Genomic DNA, 15,215 nt, shown 5'->3' on the forward strand with positions numbered 1-15,215 from the left:
AGGTAGGCTATGGACGGAGGGCCAGAGTCAAAACAGAAAACAACCCAGACAGGGCCGCCGGAGGGGGGCCTAGGGCGGAGGGAATGAGTCCAAAAATGTCCAACCAAAAAAAAAAATCTAAACCAAAAACAACCCCAACAGGGTGAACTAAATCTGTGGGAACATCCCGGGTAACGTCTCAGGATGTCCAGCGGGTGTCCCGGAGGACGGCCCCGGCGAATCAGGCAGTCTGGCGGGCGGCGACAGAGCAGGACCCTTGGAGACCGGCAACTGACTAAAGATGGCGTCTGGCTATAGGCCATTGATGGCACCTGGCTAAGCGGTGCCAGACTACAAACCTCAAAGGATGCCAGACCACAGGCAAAAAAACATGCGGAGCTACAGGGTTTAGGAGGCGCTGAGCTACAGGCTACAGAGGGTGCCAAATGTAATTAATAATAAACTAATAAAATGTGCAAAGTCATAATTAAATACATAACCATTTAGTGTGTCTTACTGCTCTCCTATTTAAAAGTGCTGGCACCTAATGCTGTTGTAAAGTAGGCAAATACCTCAATTCTCCTGCAAAATGAACTTTACATTTAAAACAATGTTGTTTCTTCCCAAAATTGTATTTTGTTTTCAAATGAAACACACAAACCTTCATATGATTAGACATTCATAAGATCCAGTTGAACACTGATGAGCTCAATGTAAAACGCTATGATGAATGTCCTCTTCTTACGCTCACTCCTCTGGCTCTGCCTCTGTTTCCAAAGTTGCCATCCATTGCTCCATTGCACCTGTTGCCCTTTTATGCTAAAGCTCTGATTGCCAAATGGAAAACTGTGTGACGGGTGTTTGCTCTTGTGATGAGTCAGTGTGCATATTTGAATGGCTGTGTGTTCCTTGCGAAAACTGAATATTTTCTGCATGAAACTTGTGCCAAAAGCAGGGAATTGTGTGTAGTGTTTTGGAAAAAGCGTGTTGCAGGAAAAAGCGTGTTTTAGAACTGCAATTTGAGTGTAAAGCAGGAATTGTGCTTGTGGTTCAGCAGAAATGGTTCAGGGGGTTGGTGAATGAGTTACATGTTGTGGTCATTTTGTCTCGAGTACCAGAATTTCTGTGTAAACAATTGAGAAAAATGGTCCACCAAGTTATTTGGTATGTGGTACCATTTCTTTCTTCTATCAAAGTATCCTTTGGGTATCCGGTAAATGTTCCCTAAGGCTGCTGGTTTTGGTCCTGAAATGGTTGATAGTCAACTCTCCCTAGTGGCCTGGAGCCATTCGTTATGCGGAGCTAGTTTGCAGCTTTTCTTAACTTGCAGTTGTTTTTGCTACTTGCAGCATTTTGCCTTAGCATGTGTTTGGTTTGTCAACATTATTTGTGTTTGCAGCATGGTGGCAGTTTGTGTGTCTAATTTCTGTGATGGCAGTGTTTCTCTTTTGCTGCATTGTTCCATTGCCGGTGCTTTATGTGTTGGTATGTTAGCATCAATTTTGTGTTTTAAGTACTTTTTGTGTTTGCAGCGCATTTATATAAATGCAGTGCATTTGCACCTCTCGGCCAGTGTTGGAATGTAGCAAATACAGTACAGTGGGGGAAATAAGTATTTGACCCCTTGCTGATTTTGCAGGTTTGCCCACTTACAAAGAATGTAACAATCTATCATTTTAATCATATGTACATTCTAACAGTGAGAGACAGAATCCCAAAGAAAATTCCAGAATAATTCCAGAATAATTTATAAAAAGTGATAACCATCTGATGAGGAAAAACAAGTATTTGACCCCCTGGTCAAACAGCATGTTAATATTTTGTAGAAAAGCCATTATTGGCCAGCACAGATGTCAAACGGTTTTTATAGTTGGTGACAAGGTTTGTGCACATTTCGGCAGGAATGTTGGCCTACTCCTCCCTGCAGACAGCCTCCAAAACACTCAGGTTTCGAGGTTGTCGCCTGGCAACTCGAATTTTAAGCTCCCTCCAAAGATTTTCAATTGGATTCAGGTCTGGAGACTCCAGAACCTTGATGTGCTTCTTCTTCAGCCACCACCATGCTTGACGGTGGGAATGGTGTTCTTTGGGTTGTACTCAGTGTTCTTTGCCCTCCAAACACGACGAGTTGAGTTGAGGCCAAAAAGTTCTATTTTGGTCTCATCTGACCACATCACCTTCTTCAAGGCCTCTTCTGAGTCGTCCAGGTGGTAAATGGCGAACTTCATGCGGGCCTGTACATGTTTCTTCTGGAGCAGGGGGACCTTGCGTGAGCTGCAAGATTTCAATCCATGTCGGCGTAGTGTGTTACCAACCGTTTCTTTTGTAACTGTGGTCCCAGCTGCCTTCAGTTGATTCATCAGTTCCCCCCTTGTGGTTTTCGGATGATTCCTCACCATTTGCATGATCAGGGACACCCCACGAGGCGAGATCTTGTGTGGAGGCCCAGACCGAGGGAGGTTGGCGGTGGTGTGTGATAGAGTTAAGTTTAATAACCCCTTAGGGTTAGGGTGTGTTTGTTTCTTCTAGAAAGAAACAAACACAAGTTTTGACTCTTCTTAAAGAAAGAGGGCAGAAGGGCCAGAAAAGTGAGGCTTGTTCCATCACAGTCTCGGCTCCCATCTGCGCTGGTTACCTCTGCCTCTTTGCCTTTATTATCAGACATCAAAGAAGGGGCAGGAGGAGTCACACAGAAGTCTGTTCACACCATGGTTAAGAAACAAAAGGCAAGGGGGTTTTACAACATAGGGTTGGCACACAAAGAGGTGTAGGATTAACATATACAGTAAGACATTCCTTGTCTGGGAGAAACATCTGTTTCTTCCTGTGTGAAGTTAAAACAGTAGAACATTCCTTAATAAAAAGAAAATGATTACATTCATATTTCTTTAACAGTGTGGTGATTCTTCCATTTCCTGATAACTGCACCGACAGTTGATTTTTTTCTCTCCAAGTTGCTTTCCGATTCTCTTGTAGCCCATCCCAGCCTTGTGCAGATCAACAATCTTGTCCCTGATGTCCGTAGAAAGCTCTTTGGTCTTGCCCATGGTGGTGATGTTGGATGCTGGTTGTTTGGGTGTAGACAGGTGTCTTTTCTACAGGTAACGAGGTGAGGCAGGTGTATTTGATGTAGATAATTGGTTGTATTTGGGGCTGACAGACTAACTGGCTTGTAGGAGCCAGAATACTTGCTGTTTGGTAGGGGGTCATATACTTGTTTTTCCTCATCAGATGGTTATCAATTTTTATAAATTCATACGATGTGAATTTCTGGAATTTTCTTTGGGATTCTGTCTCTCACTGTTAGAATGTACATATGATTGAAATTATAGATTGTTGCATTGTTTGTAAGTGGGCAAACCTGCAAAATCAGCAAGGGGTCAAATACTTATTTCCCCCACTGTAAAAAAAACATCAACAAAAAACTAAAACCTCAAACACCTCAGGATCATGACAGAAACACTCTTAAGGAACTATTGAAAGACAATAAAATTGAAAACAATTATTTTATGTTTTTTGTATTTCTTGAATCTGTCACTCAGTCACCAGTCAATTGCTCTAGATCAGCTCCACCTGTTGTCACTAACTGGTAAACTCAGCTCACATATGCATCTGTCTACTTATACCTGCTTCAGCCATCTGTCTACTTATACCTGCTTCAGCCAACTCATCCCTGCCAGAACGTTTCTTCTCTTCCAGTGTGATGTACCTTGCCTCTACCAGATCTTGTGTGCTCAACCAGATGGACTCTTCAGATAAAAGTTGTTTGTGTCTGCTTACTGCAGTTCTACATGTTCCTTGTGAGTTCCAGCTGTTTGTTCTGTCCGTTCTGGTGGTTCCCCGGTCCACATCGCCTGTTCTTGTCTTTCACTACCTGCATCCTCTGGTCTCCTGGTCATCCCTGCCTGCCTGTATCATTAGCCATAATGCATCTGTTCAAGTCTGGTTCTGCTTGTCTGCCTCATCCCCTCACAATAAACCTTTTAAAGAAACATAACTGTGTCTGGCTGAATATCGGGTTCACCTGCATCATTGATTACAGGCAAACTATAAAGTAACACAGAAAAGCTAAAATACATAAAACTTAGCAATTAACAGCCAAAGAATGGTCTTATTTAGCTAAAAGTCTGTTTAAAAAGAAAAGTTGGCATCTGCATATCAAAGGGGCAAATAAAACTAGGCAGTAAAGTGACAAAGACAGGGTATTCCATTATTTGCTACTAATTGGAAAACAAGTCTGTAGTTTTCAAGCTGATCAGAATGTAATAGCTAAAAATATTTGCTGCGTTGCTCTGAATCACATGGAAATGGATAAATGCTTTCTTCTTTAGTGTTAAACCCCACCCACCAGAAGATTATCCTGACTTTGTGCTCAAAATAACATGCTTAAATCTAACTATGTTTACTTCAGCAATTACAAACTCCACTTAAAATGTAACCAAATGTAAAGGAATAACTCCACCCCCAGACACATTTTGAACATCATTGAGTTGGAGCATTTTTCACCCTCTTCATCACTGGAGTTTAAGGGGGCCCAGCGGGGCTCTGCTTAGCAGCACACTGTCTGGTAGATATATAACTAAATGCTGTGCTATGGTGATGAAACTGAAAGCATGTACCATTTCAATCAATAGGAAAATTCAACTGCAACAGGCACCCTTCAATCCTAAAAGGGCGGCACTAAGATAATTTTAAGACAAATATTGAAAAACTAAACACGTTTATACAAAGATGTAAAAAAAAAAAAAGAACTGTAACATTAAAGTTGCACCTTTAAGTCCAGTTTATACAGTTGGTCTGCAGAAAAGTTTTGATTTTGGGGTGAGTTACAATTTATACACAGAATTCACAGAAATGTAAATATTTTTGAAAAACAATAATTATTAATATAATGCTTACTTAAATAGTTTGTAATTGTTGAAAAGGGCTGGGTCTTAATTAAATAATTAAATGTGTTGGAATCTCCAAATCCTGCCTTTGCAAGATGCAAAAATCAACAATTTCCTCTTATAGATGGTACAGCTGGAACTGTCTCTCAGAGTGTAACTGTTTATATCCTATGCATAGCCATTGGCTAAGCTTATACTGCAAATAACTGTAATCTCTTTCATTCTCCTGACTTGAAAACCGGCTCTGAGCTTATCTGTTTAACTGTGTTTATATACTAGACTCAACCACTTATGGAGCTCCTGAAGACGTGGTTTGATTACTTCTTTTTTCACTTTTTGTATTGTCTCTGCATGGATCCTTGTTCCTGTCATTAGTTTAGTTTTCTGTTCAGTATTTATGTTATTAATGTATTCTTGTATCTATTAGATTAGTTGATTTATTAGTCAGCTTCTGTTAATTATTTTTAGTAGTTCAGTTACATGTTTATTTTCCGCTTGTTTTTCGTTAGTTTAATCAGTTCAGCCGTTGGCAGTTGTCAGGTCCTCTGTGCTGTGCTTCTCGTTCCTGTCATCCTTGTTATTTCGTAAGCCTTCTCTATTTAATAAATCATTTATTTATCATTCAATATTCAACTCCGAAGCTCTTGTTAGTTCTTCGGTCCGATGTCTACAAACTTGACACCTCTCTATAGAACTTATTCCTAGATCGGTTCTGTGTTTGTTTTGTGTCTGTTGTGTCTTCTCAAACCCTCAGTCACTTGTGAGATTGCCGTTCATACTGAACCCGGTTCTGCTTATTTCTTTCAAACACTGCATGCTTGGTATGAGGGATTGCTGTAAATTCATCATCACATTGTAAGCGACTGTCCACTGTGGCAATTTTCTCTTTAATGAGGAGGGAATGCTGTAAGTCAATGACTTGATGCAATATGTTTGGTTATCTTAGATACACTTTAACCAATCTGGCTGTATGATATGATTAAATTGGCTTTGTAAAAAAGCCTTAACAAGATGTATTGTGGTTTTATTCTGAAAGTAAAGAAAACAAAACAGATTTTCTAATCCAAATTTATTTACTCTCATTTTTTAGTGGTTTGCTCTTTAACCCATCCCACACATGAGTACAGTTTCAGAGTTTAATATGGGAATACACACTGTCCTCCGTCACATAAATTTTTTTTCCTCTTCTAGCTTTTCCATCAGAGAAGTGTAATGCTGCATAGTTCAGATCCCGCCCATCTTCATTCTGCACAGCAAAAAAAATGTTTGTTGCATTGCATACTAGACAGAGTCAACCATTCACCTGAATTTATAACTTTACTTACAGAATGACCATCTTGATGACTCAAGTTCATCCTTCTTTCTTGTGAAGAGGTGCCTTCTAGTATTAAATATAAAGAGAGAAACAAGAATAGCATGTGCTTTATCTGATTTTGCTACTTCATTTTCATACCCATTTGCACTAAAATTTTAAAGATTTAAAAGAAATTAACAAACCACATGTTTGTTTTAGTATATAGTATATACAAAAAAATTGCTCTTGTTTTTGCAGGTGATTGAACTGTTATAAAATTGTTATTTGGAAAAAATGTTTGGCAATACAAGGGGGTCAAGGGAATATAAGTGCTATAGAGGGCTTTTTCAGTCTGAAAAAATTGCAAATAATTTTTACATACGTTCAAAAATCCTTCAAACATACGATTTATTTTCTCAGCCTGTGGAATGCTTTTCCCATGTTCTTTTAAACAGCCACACAGTAATAAATGCGCCTTTGGTTATTTCAGTCTCAGTATGCCGATATTATGACATCGACTTAGAGTATCAGATAACTAATATTTCTAGTAGATTTCTCAATCTCCAAAATTCAATGAGAAACACTTACCTTCAGATTGTTTGCATGCTGCTCTTGGAGTTTTGAAACAGATGAAAACAATATTTATGATCAGTGATATAATCAAACAAGATACAGTTATCACTAGTACAGGAAATTCAGCATCTGCTGTTGGCTCTGCGGAGCAAAGACAAAATTAGCCAAAAATCAAATTTTCTGCAAAACATTAGATTTGTAAATGTATTTTTTCAGTGATAAACAAAATCATACCAGCTTCTAGCTTGGTTCCATTTCCAAATAAAATCTGTCCACATGCGGCCACGGCACAGTAGTAAGTCCCAGCATCAGAGGAGCTGATGTTCTTAGAGAAGTTATATACACATCTAGTCTGATAATCTGTTTTCTTCTGACATCTGTCCGTTTTGTTTCCATCAACGAAGATGATATCTGTGTCAGAGTTATTTGACATGAACCAGAAGATACCATCTTCTGAACATGTCCTGTCAAAGTTTGAGAGGACTGAACACTGTAGAGTCACATATTCCTCTGCACGCAGGGAATCTGAAGTCGTCAAGCTCTGAACGACTCTGTAGTTTGATGTCCCCACAGTGTTTCCTGCAGATTATTGTACAACATTTTAGAAGATCTTTGTGTTGGAAAATGCAGTTTAAACACTTGATTTATTTTAGAACTGTAAGAGAGGCTTGGAGACATTTAAAATGTATGAATTTTAAGGATCACACTAATAAGGCAGGGTAGTGACATCTGTGTGTGTTAAAAGAAAAGTAAGTATCAATTAGTTTTCAAAAGGGCAGATTAATATTAGGAAAAAAAACAACTTTGATGAATGACATTTGTTAAGTGAACCTATGAAAAAGTGACGGACAGACATTCACACAACACTTCGTTTTTGTTGAGTTTTTTTAAAAATATAGTTCAAATCAGTCCTTATTTAAAATAATAAGTTATCTAGAAACCCAAAAGTACCAGTAAATTTGAAAGGCTAAAAAGTATTATTTTTTGCTTAGCCTCCTAAGGACTACAATTAATAAATGGGCACAGGGCCCATTTATTTAAGCATCTAGGTCTCTCAAGGTCCAATCGCTCCAAAAAGAAAGAATAAAATGTATAAAATTATTATCTTCTGAGATAATGCAGTTCCGATTAGTGTTTAAACAGTTTAAAAAGCTGTATTTTAGTCTTTAGCATATCCAATTACACTCAAAGTAAAGGTTTTGCTATTCCAAACCTCAGTGAAATATGTTTTGCAATGGCTAGTTTTATGTTTTATTTTTGCGAGAATTCACAAAAACACTTTATTATATGCATATTTTTTATTTTATTTGTCTCAAAATTCTTCTTCTAGAATTTACATTTACATTTTAAATATGAATGTAATGGGCTTTTGTAAAGTTGAGAAAACAAACTGACATGTGACAACAATGCTATTTTACTTCATTCTAAAGTGGACATAAGTCGTTATTTTTCTTAGTTTACTTTAGCATTACAGGAATAAATATAACTGATCACTGAAAATCATTTTTGAAATGTGTACTGGTAGTTCTATAAAGCTTTTCGTAAAATGGTTTTGAAAAGCCATTACCTTTTATTAACAAGTAGGTGCCATGCCAAACAGTTTGGGTCCAGTCGGTGAAAGCACAGTGATACATTCCTTCATCTTCTTGAACTGTTTTTAAAATGGTCAGGTTGCTCATTGTTTCAGTATGTGAAATTTTCATTCTTGAGTCAGTATAGCGTGGTCCGTACGTGGGGTTTGCATAATTCATAAATGTTACAACTAGTTCCAGAGTGTCTCCAATAGTTTGCCTGTACCAGAAAAGTTCACCACTTCCATATTTATCATGTGGTAAATCACATGTAAATGTTGTTGCTTCACCAAGATGAACTGTGATCACTGGAACCGAAGCACCTGCATTAGAGGGAAAAGGAAGAAAATGGTAAACAATTTAGGTAAAGGAAGAACATTGTGGTGTAAGAGGAAAATAGATAAAACAGTTAAATTACTGGGTAACTCACATCCTCGATGAAGGAGAAGAAGTGTGACCCACAACAGGATCATCTTAAGACTGTCCTCGTTTGAGCACTTGTTCACCTTTAAGTAGGACATGGTGTTCTGATTCATGGCGTCTGATTGGTTGTCTCAAAATACACCACCCGGGGCTTCTCTGCTACACTAGCATTTCCCTAATTTAGATGTCTTTCACTAAATGGCATTATTTAAGTAACTATGATGTTACACAATTATCAAATCATTGTTTATAATATTCATAATGTTATTATATTTCATACATTTTCCTCTCATGCAAACGCTCTGAGACTAAAGGTACAGACAAAATAGGTTTGATTTAACATGCACAGAAATACAAATTTAATTGCACACCAACACACCAGGGGCATGTTGCCCAAGAAGAATATTAGTGTAAATGTTTTAATTAAGTTATCACAATTTTGTTTTCTGAGTTAATAAAAAAAATTTAATAAGGCAAGGTTATTTGAGTACCATATTTTAGTGACAATACAATTTAAAGTGCTGTACAAAGTACAACATAAGAAAAGAAAAACAGAAAACATCTTTGGTGTGACGTAATCAATGCAGGTAAAGAAAACGAGTAATGTTTCAAGTAACATTTTAAATAAATTTAAAACGGTGCTTTTTCAAACCTGGATGCTTTTCAGCTCATATTTAGTCCTTGATATAAAATCAGACATTGCTTTTAGGCCTATATATTAATGCACCACAAAATCAGAATAATTTTGTGTTTAAACCCCTTAAGTCCAGAGGGTTTCAGGGGCAATTTTCCCCTTAAATTAAAAATATGATTTAAATAAAGTACACCTCCAAAATCATAAAGATTGTAAATGTAAATGTTAGTTTTTCTATTACTCAAAGCCATTAAAGAATATTTTTCAGGTTGAACACTACTGCAAATGTCACCATGTCACCTATAAATGTCAGATTTATAGGTGATTAAACAAAGAAAAATAATTTGAGCCTCTTCTAAATTTTATCCTAAACAAACACTGCAACACACCATGAAAACCCCTCAGAAAAATCTAAGAGAAGCCCCAGACTTTATAGATCAACATCTTGACAATAACAGCAAAAGAATCTGGACTAAATCAGTTGAAGCATATTTGTTCCACAAAGGTTTTATTGAGTAGTGTGCCAGGCGGACATGTGTTTTGACATAGTTGTGCCAAAATGGGCCAAAACTGTGCCCATTTTGTGTTGTTCTCCCCATAAAAGGGAATCTGATCAGATAAAAATGCAGATTTCCATCGTAGGACACCTTCTGCATATGACAAAGCCTTTGGTCATAAGATTTACCCTGTGTTTCATCAAAATGTACCGTTGTGCACAGCGTTATATAAATAAAATTAATACAAAATGAGATGAATTGTAGAATTGTGTCTCCAAACAGAGGTATGTTATTGAAAACAAGAATTATCAATCCTAATTTGACAAAAACATAAACGTAGGTACAAGTGGCTCAGTGCCAGGGTCACCTGGACTGTGCCACATGTCCTTGTTGTCATCAGACAGTGGTGTAGCCTGACTAACTTGCTTTGAAGCTATTTTCCCTCATTTTGTTGGTCTGGATAAGCTTCTCCTTTGTCTTGGGGCAGACGGAACCTTGAGCTTCCCAGGTCTTGAGACAGATCTTAGCTGCCAGGAAGGTTCTTGATATGACTCATCTTCTTCACAACTGTCACTGTAAAACCAGTAACCCTAACTCTAAACCCACCCTAACCCCACCTGTGGACGTTGGGCCCTCATACCACCCTCATGGAGTCTGTTTCTAAATGTTTGAGCAGTCACATGCACATTTGTGGCCTGCTAGAGATCATTGTGTAGGGATCTGGCAGTGCTCCTCCTGTTCCTCCTTGCACAAAGTGGAGGTAGCAGTCTTGCTGTAGCGTTGCCCTCCTACGGCCTCATCCACGTCTCCTGATGTTCTGGCCTTTCTTCTGGTAGCACTTCCATGCTCTCGACACTACGCTGACAGACACAGCAAACCTTCTTGCCACAGCTCGCGTTGATGTGCCATCTTGGATGAGCTGCACTACCTGAGTCACTTGTGTGGGTTACAGACTCCGTCTCATGCTACCACTAAAGTGAAAGCATCGCCAGCATTTAAAAGTGGCCAAAACATCAGCCAGAAAGCAGAGGAACTGAGAAGTGGTTTGTGGTCACCACCCGCAGAACCACTCCTTTATTGGGGTGTCTTGCTAATGGCCTCTAGTTTCCACCTGTTGTCTATTCCATTTGCACAACCACAGGTGAAATTGATTGTCAGTCAGTGTTGCTTCTTAAGTGGACAATTTGATTTCACAGAATTGATAAAAAATGTGCCCCTCCAGGTGGAAGTAGCCCCATCAGATGTGGTGGAGCAGCAGCCTGCTGCTGCCAGTGAGGAGGCGGGGATCCAGCCAGGCTGGAGTATCTGCCACGGTGGGGGAGTCTGGTGAGGCTCTCATCTTGTTCTGGTTATATCCAGATGGGTATTTTTATGGTTATTAACCTACACGCCTAGAATGCATAAGGAAGGACCATCATTGATGTATATGTGTTTTTTACATCATGTCTGCAGTTTCTCTCATGGGTTTACTTTGCGACTTTTAACCCCACCCCTGAAAAAGGCCTCTTTGGGAGCAGTTCCAGTCTAACATCAGCCGTATCGAAAAGAGGCAAAAGTTAGTCTGGCTGGCCAGACTATGGATGATCCACTCGGATTCAATTGCACACTTCCATCAACTTCCACCTGCCTGCCCACCCTCGAACGCTCACTACTGCTTGGAAGCCTTCCAGCCTTCAGGCCACAGCCACTTCATTGCAATGGACAAGTAATCTATTGTAACTGATGCTGTACTAAGCCGGCAATTGTGAAAAAATATGCAAAAACATATTTGTATTTTCTGTCAAACAAACTGCTTTACTATTGCTGCAAAAATTGGCAACTTTAAAGATTAGCATTTCCAAACAAAATAAGTATTATTTTAAAGATGTATCTCTAGTGTCAGGAAATAAAACATTTATTTATGTATTTATTTACTTAATGTACTTTGGAGTAGTATTGACTTATAAGTAAAAAGGAATCAAAAAGGTTTCTGGTGTTAATACCTATAGTATGAAGAAGGGGTATGATTAAATAACTTTCCCTTCTTCAGTTCCCTTTTCATGTCTGAAAATGTGTATGACTAAATCGTACATTTAATATGATTAATTCATATATCATTAATTATTCATCTTTGCATGTATTATATTTATAATTTTTCTGACTATTCTCAAAAAGACAAGCATTAACACAAAGAGATACAATAAAATAACCATAAAAGCAAAGAGATAAAATATGTCAGAGTTTTGAATTGAAATATATATTTATAGCTGATTAATTGATGAAATATTGGAATGTCTTCTTTTTATGTCTTGCATTTAATGTTACACACATTTTAATTTGGCCCGGTGTTTTATTGCTTAATTTATTAATGAATATATTCTTAATTAAGGCCAGATTGGTTCTTCATAATTCTGACACTAACCCTGGATCTTTTTAATAACAGGCTGAGGTGTGGTGATCCAGACAGTCAAATGCATCTGCTTGGTTACCATCAAAGGGCATTTCCTGTTTGTACAATGAACTTCTGTTTTGGGAGTTGTGTTTTTAAGCATCCAAAACACCAAATATTCAAATTACTGAATAAAGTTAAGAATATTGTGTGTATACAACACAAGCTTGATTTCAGTAATGTTCATATCAACAAAATGAAAATATGTCTATATTAAGTAAGAGCAATTGGTAATCATGTTTATTAAAAGTGTTCCAATACATTTAATGCACATTATAATATATAGTTCAAAACAGCCGTGAATTGAATCAACACCAAGGTTGAAGAAGATTTTCTTAAAGGCCAAAGGCTTTAACTGCAGCAAACATCATCTTTCTCTCTGCTGGTTTCTTGTTGTCAATTTTCATCATGGTGAAGATGGCAGCAGAATACATCGCTCTGTCTTCATCCCTCTGAGGAGATCAGTTGAAAAATAATGAGGCAAATAAGAATTGATGAAACTCATTTGTTACTTAAAAATGCAATAATACATCTGACAAGAGAACCCTTTATACTTTACCTGTTGCCTGTTCTGACCACAGTTTCCCTGCACCTTACCAGACTCTGGATTTAAAAAAATAGACAAATAAAGATGTAATAATTTACTATAAGCAAAGTACAAGAAAAGCATTTTAAATTACCTTGACAATGTCCACATTTGATCCCATTGATGGAGCTCATGAGGACAGCCATACCAATCAGACTTATGACTAAGACTGCAGAAAGTGAATAAATAACTTTGATGGGCTCCGGTGACCAGGATAACCCTGGAACATTATAAAAGAAAAAACAATAAACATCAGATGTAAAAAACATTTTTAGTCACGTTTGGATTGGCTAAAATCTGACTAAGGGATTTTAGTTGGAATTCTAATAGCTAAGATTACATCTTTATTCAATCGCATACTAAAAATATATAATTATATCATTTGATATATTTACCATGAATTCCCAGGTTAGTTCCATTTCCAAATAGAATCTCTCCACATGTGGCCACAGCACAATAATATGTCCCAGCATCAGAGGAGCTGATCTTCTTAGTGAAGTTAAATACACTTCTGGTCTGATCAATTGTCTTCTGATATTTTTCCGTTTTGTTTCCATCAATGTAGATGATATCTGTGTCAGGCGTATTTGATCTGAACCAGAAGACACTGATATCACCTGAACAAGTCTTGCTCTCAAAGTTTGAGAGGACCGAACATTGTAGAGTGACATATTCCACTGGATGGAGGGAATCTGATACCGTGGAGCTCTGAACTACTCTGTAGTTTGATGTTCCCACGTTGTTTCCTGTAGATACAAAATGTTAGAAATTGCAATTTAAACATTTTACTTTGCATTAGAATTGTAAGTGAGGCTTTGAGACGTTTAAAATGTATAAATTTTAAATATTTTTAAGAAAGTTTACATACTGTTGCTATGCCTTACCTGAACTCTTGGTTAATCCCTGTGCCATCAAACAACAGTTTTACATTTCAATGTTTTACAATTTGTTTAGTTCTTTTTGCTTACTCGATAGTTTTATTTTGTGTTTTGTACTTTTGTGAAGTGAATCAATTCTAGCAAATCACCCAGCAATCCATTCATTCTCAACACACATGCATTCGTACTCTGGGTCGAAGTTTAGCTGGTGTTTATATCAAGGGGAAGATTTGAAAGAATAATATTTGTGACAAAATTTGTGTTTGAAATAATAATTGTACTGGAATTATTTATTGACATATTGTTCTGTATTATATACATAATACCAAATCAAACAAAAAATACACTTTGTAAGGATTTTCCTTGCTGTAATAATTCTAAGAAATAAATTACCTTTTATAAGCAAATAGGTCCCTCGCCAAGTGTTCTTGTTCCAGTTAATGAGAGCACAGTGATATATGCCTTCATCTTCTTGAGTCGTCTTCCAAATGGTCAGATTGCTAAACCTCCCTTTGTATGTGACGTTTAATCTTGAGGCCAAAAATTCAGATCCAAAACTAGGCTTTTCATTTTCTAATAACTTCACAATTATTTTCAGCGAATTTCCTGTAGTTTGTTTGTACCAGTGGAGTTCATCACTGGTCTTTTCATCACTTTCTAAGGAACATTTCATAGTTGCAGTGTCTCCAAGCTGAACGATTGTCACTGGAACCAACGTATCTGCATTATAAAGAACAACAAATGTTATTCAGAAAAGACAAACAAGATATAACCCAAAGAAATAAGTAAAATCTGAGAATAAACCTTATTTTCACAAAAGCGCAAAAGTCATTTTCATTGTATATAAAACTTACATCCTTGGTGCAGGAGAAGCAGTATGAGCCATAACAGAGTCATCTTTAAACTGTTTTCAATGAAACACTTGCTTTTTATTAGTTTTTTTCCAGTGACAGACGGAGGCGTGGTTACCAGATTCTCTGATTGGTTATCTCAAAATGTGTGATCAAAGAGTATTTCCTGCTGCAGAGGGGTTTTTTTTGTTTTAAAGGGGCAGTTCTTGTAGCCATAGTCTAACAATAACCAATAACCTTTTTAAAGATCTTACAGAAAATAATCGTTCTAAAAGATGTTCATGTTGATGCCAATTGGTATAACAATCAATTAAATTGTATTACTTTAAGTGGGCTCTGTTTAAGTTCAACTTAGATATGGAATTTTTTAGCACATAATTGGCAATAACCCCAGGGTACTTGTATCTGGTGATGTAAAAACTAATTTATTATTTTTATCATTTATTTACGCAGAAGTAACATTCTAATAATTTAATTTAGCTTTCTGCTTTCTAAACAAATAAAATAGATTCTATCAAATTTAAGTTTCTGACCTTTATTTACTTTCTTTGCTGTCTTCTGAAAGATACTGCAATTCCAATTAAATATTTAACACAAGCTAAAAGAGCTAGT

General features: G+C 37.2%; 2 protein-coding genes across 2 annotated transcripts; both read right to left on the minus strand.

The window, feature by feature from the left end:
* Positions 1-2,027: 2,027 nt before the first annotated feature.
* Positions 2,028-8,842, minus strand: LOC118557500. The gene is made up of 6 exons (XM_036127631.1): positions 8,737-8,842; positions 8,303-8,629; positions 6,970-7,314; positions 6,751-6,876; positions 2,908-3,043; positions 2,028-2,253 (listed from the first exon to the last, which is right to left on the minus strand). The coding sequence occupies exons 1-6, from the start codon at positions 8,840-8,842 to the stop codon at positions 2,028-2,030; spliced, it is 1,266 nt and encodes a 421-aa protein (XP_035983524.1).
* Positions 8,843-12,623: 3,781 nt separating this feature from the next.
* LOC118557501 lies at positions 12,624-14,632 on the minus strand. Its single transcript, XM_036127632.1, has 6 exons — positions 14,607-14,632; positions 14,146-14,472; positions 13,270-13,620; positions 12,969-13,094; positions 12,848-12,891; positions 12,624-12,740 (listed from the first exon to the last, which is right to left on the minus strand). Exons 2-6 carry the CDS (start codon positions 14,423-14,425, stop codon positions 12,624-12,626), a joined length of 918 nt encoding a protein of 305 aa, XP_035983525.1. The 5' UTR covers positions 14,426-14,472; positions 14,607-14,632.
* Between the last annotated feature and the right edge of the window lie 583 nt (positions 14,633-15,215).

The sequence above is a fragment of the Fundulus heteroclitus genome, chromosome 23 (genome assembly GCF_011125445.2).
Source record: "Fundulus heteroclitus isolate FHET01 chromosome 23, MU-UCD_Fhet_4.1, whole genome shotgun sequence".
Lineage (NCBI taxonomy): Eukaryota > Metazoa > Chordata > Actinopteri > Cyprinodontiformes > Fundulidae > Fundulus > Fundulus heteroclitus.